General features: G+C 34.0%; 1 protein-coding gene across 1 annotated transcript; it reads right to left on the bottom strand.

The window, feature by feature from the left end:
* Positions 1-1117: 1117 nt before the first annotated feature.
* Positions 1118-5189, bottom strand: LOC139522742 (salivary glue protein Sgs-3-like). Its single transcript, XM_071316249.1, has 4 exons — positions 4237-5189; positions 3053-3163; positions 2305-2392; positions 1118-1268 (listed from the first exon to the last, which is right to left on the bottom strand). The coding sequence occupies exons 1-4, from the start codon at positions 5123-5125 to the stop codon at positions 1172-1174; spliced, it is 1185 nt and encodes a 394-aa protein (XP_071172350.1). The 5' UTR covers positions 5126-5189; the 3' UTR covers positions 1118-1171.
* Between the last annotated feature and the right edge of the window lie 232 nt (positions 5190-5421).

The following is a 5421-nucleotide window of genomic DNA, read 5'->3' as shown; positions in this document are numbered from 1 at the left end:
GTAACAAAATAGTACTGAATATTAAAAGTAGATTTCCAGTACAACAGATTTTTGGTACATAAATAGTACCTATGCAAAAGTAGCTGTGTATGTAATGAAATGTTCTGTGAATTTTTTTCTAGGAAACTGGACAGGATAACACGGTACTCATGCCAAGTAGATCTAAAAGTGCAAATTTAACAAAGACTAATTGGGGAACATCAATGGTGGTATTACACCTGTAAACACATTCAAGTTTTATCAAACCCTTTGGTTATAAATGCTATGTCCAACTCTGTTTCCTTGAATCACTCAGCGATAAATAGTTCAGAAATTGGCTTTTCCCAATAACAGACAAAAATTATCTAAATCAGAATCCTATAATTATCGACAGCAAATCACTCGAAAAGTCTACATGGAAAATGCAGACATTTAAATTCAATCGGTGTAAATAATTGGAATTTTGTTTTTGCAAAAGACTCATCAATGACGCTCGAATAAAACAAGTTAAAAAGCCAAATAAAGTACAAAGTTAACGAGCATTGAGGACAAACAAATCCTAAAAAGTTTTGCCAAATACAGCTAAGGTAAGCGTCAGAATTGATTACTTTTGAAAATACATATTAGAATACGTCTATTAATTATTTTTTTATACATTACACAACAGAGCTACGAATTTATTCTACTGTCTCCACCAGGATAATAATGATTTTATTGAAAACAAAAAAACAGTTTTTCTATGTTGTGATCTTATGCTATTGTTTCAGAAAAAAGGGAGAAGGTTTGGTACCATTAAAACGTATAATCCCGCTGCAAATATTTGCACCTGTTCTAAGTGAGGAATCTGATGTACAGTAGTTGTCTTTTGTTTATGTAATTTATACGTGTTTCTCGTTTCTCGTTTTTTATATAGATAAGACCGTTGTTTTTCCCGTTTGAATGGTTTTACACTATTAATTTTGGGGCCCTTATAGCTTGTTGTTCGGTGTGAGCCAAGGCTCCGTGTTGAAGGCCGTACATTGACCTATAGTGGTTTACTTTTATAAATTGTTATTTGGATGGAGAGTTGTCTCATTGGCACCAACACCACATCTTCCTATATCTATTAGCTGGTTATACTGATAATAATAACTTAACATAAGTTAATATATATAATTCTACAATGACTGAATGACCGGTCGATGAAGTGCCTTTAGAACCAATCGTAACGAGGCGGTCGTTCTGCGGGTTTTGGTCGAGGTTTTTCTTTTAATGGTTGAACTTTTCGCTTTTCATCATCTCGGTCACATCTGTAAACGAAAAACAAAATAAGCCACCTTACGTTCATTTTTTCAATTTATTTTTCTACATGTCAGATAGAGTAGAATTAGAGTGTTTTGGTTTTTTTTTTTAAGATTTAACCATGATAACCATGTCGGTGGTATTTTGGGTTTTTCTTTTCTTGTTGTGATTAACTATTATAGCAAATTTCGTGCATATGGAAGATCTATGATTTAATTTTTTTCAAGTATCCCTATTCAAAATTATACATATCTCTCTGCATTGTGTGACAAAATTAAAAGACAATATTTTTTTATTTTTTTGGGGGGAAGGGGAGCACATTGCCCTGTTGGTGTTTTTGCTATCGAGTTACTGTTCAATTTGTTTAGTTATTTGTTGTCAATGAGACAGCAACCAATCGACACAAAAGATAAAAAAAAAATATATAACTAAACATCTGATTTTCGACATACAGTCTGTTTCAATTTTTTACTGTTTGTTCTTATTTTGTGCTGTTACACAATTGTCCTAGGTATTTGGAGGATTGATTATTCAAAATGATGCTATTTCACGGAACTTTCTCTATGAAGGTCGGTTGTTTTTTTCCGGGTTCTGCAGCTTCCTCCGCCACTAAAAACAGACTGCCTCGAATAAAACAATAGTATTGAAAGTGGTACATGTATTAAGACAACAATCAATCAATCTGTGTCCAGATCCAAAGTCAGATGTGTGTAATTCATTTGTTGTAGTTAATTGATGTATGTTATACGCGTTTTTCCTTTAATGTTTTACTAAATTAGTTCTTTGTTTTCTCGTGTGATTTTTGTTCTACATTTGATTGTGTCGGTATTGTGCAGTATGGCTATGACATTTCTGCCTTACTGGTGATAAGAGGTCTTATAACTAATCATAACACATATATCCTTATTTTCATACTGACAAATAGATATCGGGTTGGGTTTTTCTTTGTTAGAATTTTTTTTAAATAATAACCATTTGAAGTAAATTGCGAAAGAAGTCTGGTGTATTATAGTCTAAAGTAATATTTGATACAAGAGTACTAACGTTCCCATGATGCACCAGAAACAACAGCAACAGGTTAAAAGTAACGCTAAGGCTGCTAGAGATAGGAAAGCAATAGCCCAGGCTTCCACTGTAATATAACATATGTAAAAATATGATTCATAATAAGCACAGCATAGATTACATTGCTAAATAATCTATGTAAAAGTGCTTGTCTTTTAAATACGAGAATATATAAATTCCTAACCATCACACTATATTAGCAAAAAGATTCAACACATTTGTAATAATTTTCTCTGCACATGTCAAAGGTTTTCATGGAATCTAGAATAGTGTATTGCATATGAATAGATAGATTTATCTTTTTTTAAAGAAAAGTTTCAAGGTGTGTAGAGTAACTGTTATGTTTTGTTATATAGAATGGTGTATCATATATGCAGGGAGTGATTTTGTTCACTCATTTGTAACTTCTCTGGCAAATGGCATACAGTATGTAAAATACAAGCTGTAACTTCTCTGGCAAATGGCATACAGTATGTAAAATAAAAGCTGTAACTTATCTGGCAAATGGCATACAGTATGTAATATAAAAGCTGTAACTTCTCTGGAAAATGGCATACAGTATGTAAAATAATAGCAGAGACCCTTTTGTCAGCTATCCTGAACTGCTTATTATATCTTTATATCCCTGCCGATTTAAAATTAAAGATGTTTTATATATTTAAGTTGGTTTTTTTAAAAACAGAAAAAAATTATGTTAATACAGTACGAGTATTTTTTTCTGACTTACTTTTGTTACACATTTTTCCTTTGAAAAACGCCATACAATCACAGCTAAAATCATTGACCTTGTCTGCGCAGACCCCATACTCACACGGCTCATTGGCACAGTTATCTATATCTACATGTAAAATTAATTAAACTAATTTATTAAAAAATTGTTTGAAATAAATTGAATACTTAATAATATCTTCAGTTTATTTTGTATCATTCTGTTGTTGTTTTTTTTTATTTCTAATTGCTGACTAGTTTTTCTGCACGTGCGTATCCAATATTTATCGTCATTTTCTCCGATCAAATGAAAGCACACTTGCTGTTACTTGTGTTAAAAGGTGTAAAAACATAAAATATTTTCTTTAGACCAACTGTTTAACTTTTGACTCTTAAATTATGCATATGCATTGTTCTAATTGTGCGATGTAACACCACATCTCTAGATAAAAGGAAATCTGGGCGGGCCTACAAACAAGGAGCATGTAATCAAAGCCACAAATTTACTGATTATCGTAAAACGATTCAATTTACAATGCAATGTATTTATTATTTTCTTACTGGAAAGAACCAAGCTCATCAGAGATACCAGGATTAAAATTTTGTACACTAGACGCGTATTTTGTCTTCATATAACTCATCAGTGACGCTTGAACCAAAAGGTTAAAAAGGCCTCATAATGTACAAATTAAGTTGAAGAGTATTGAAGAAATTACGAAAGGTATTGCCAAGTTAAAATTGAGAATGGAAATGGGGAATGTGTCAAAGAGACAACAACCAGGCTATAGAGCAGACAACAGCCGAAAGCCACCAATGGGTCTTCAATGCAGCGTAAAACCCCAGCAGCCGGAGGCGTGCTTCAGCTGGCCCCTAAATAAAAAAGGTACACTAGTTCAGTGATAATAGACGTCAAACTAAACTCCGAAAAACATATATACACACAAGAAACAAAATTGTTCCCGGGGTTAAAAAAATCCCTCAGAATTTCGAAAAAAGTTCTGTCAACAGTTAATTTAAAGGTATGACCAACATATTCATAATCTATGTCAACACAGAAGTGCTAACTACTGGTCGATATGGAAACCTCCACCAGCATTATAATCGACCAAGTGGTTGACAGTGAAAACGTACGAAGAAATTTAAGAAAACCAAAATATTTTGTTGAAAAAATTGAGAAATAGAATGTTTTGAAGCATCATTTACCTGAATCACAGTTTGGTCCTTCAAATCCAGGAGAACAAACACAGATATACTGATGATTTGTCTGCATACACGTGCCATGCTGACAGGTATTCCCGAAACAACCCGAAGAAGTTGGTTTGGTTGTGCTGGTCGCTGAGGTGGTCTTCGTACTGTTTTGATTGGATGTTTTAGTTTGAGTAGTAACTGGTGTCGTAGTTGTTGGGTCTATAGTTTTTGTAATAGTTGTCGTAGTTTTTAATACTGCGGTTGCTGTAGTCGTTGATGAAGAGGTCTTTGTTGTTGGTTTTGCTGAAGTAGTTAGGGTAGTTGTTGATGGTTTTGTTGAAGTAGTTATAGTAGTTCCTGTAAGTGTTGTTTTTATCGTTGTTGGTTTTGTTGTTGATGTGGGGGATGGAATAGATGTTATAGTAGTTGGAGTACTTGATGATACAGTTGTAAGTGTTGTTTTCTCCGTTGTTTGTTTTATTGTTGTAGTCGGAGTAGTTGTCGTAAGTGTTTTTTGTATCGTTGTTGGATTAGTTGTAGTAGTCAGAGTCGTTTTTGGAAGTGTTGTTTTCATCGTTGTTGGTTTTGTTGTAGCTGTAGTAGTCGGAGTAGTTGTTGTAAGCGTTGTTTTCAACGTTGTTGGTTTTGTTGTAGCAGTCGGAGTAGTTGTTGTAAGCGTTGTTTTCAACGTTGTTGGTTTTGTTGTAGTAGTCGGAGTAGTTGTTGTAAGAGTTGTTTTCATCGTTGTTGGTTTTGTTGTAGTAGTCAGAGTGGTTGTTGTAAGCGTTGTTTTCATCGTTGTTGGTTTTGTTGTAGTAGTCGGAGTAGTTGTTGTAAGCGTTGTTTTCAACGTTGTTGGTTTTGTTGTAGTAGTCGGAGTAGTTGTTGTAAGCGTTGTTTTCATCGTTGTTGGTTTTGTTGTAGTAGTCGGAGTAGTTGTTGTAAGCGTTGTTTTCGTCGTTGTTGGTTTTGTTGTAGCTGTAGTAGTCGGAGTAGTTGTTGTAAGCGTTGTTTTCATAGTTGTTGGTTTTGTTGTAGCTGTAGTAGTCGGAGTAGTTGTTGTAAGCGTTGTTTTAATCGTTGTTGGTTTTGTTGTAGTAGTCGGAGTAGTTGTTGTAAGCGTTGTTTTCGTCGTTGTTGGTTTTGTTGTAGCTGTAGTAGTCGGAGTAGTTGTTGTAAGCGTTGTTTTCATCGTTGTTG

This window comes from Mytilus edulis, chromosome 5 (genome assembly GCF_963676685.1).
Source record: "Mytilus edulis chromosome 5, xbMytEdul2.2, whole genome shotgun sequence".
Classification (NCBI taxonomy): domain Eukaryota; kingdom Metazoa; phylum Mollusca; class Bivalvia; order Mytilida; family Mytilidae; genus Mytilus; species Mytilus edulis.
Note: the sequence above shows the minus strand (reverse complement) of the source record. Positions and strands in the feature narration are given on the sequence as shown.

Excerpts from the sequence above, each read along its gene's own strand:
- LOC139522742 (XM_071316249.1), bottom strand. The coding sequence starts at position 5,125 with ATGAAAACAACGCTTACAACAACTACTCCGACTACTACAACAAAACCA. Across the intron at positions 3,164-4,236 it reads AGGACCAAACTGTGATTCAG|ATATAGATAACTGTGCCAAT; the intron begins GTAAATGATGCT and ends TTTTACATGTAG. Across the intron at positions 2,393-3,052 it reads AGGAAAAATGTGTAACAAAA|TGGAAGCCTGGGCTATTGCT; the intron begins GTAAGTCAGAAA and ends GTTATATTACAG.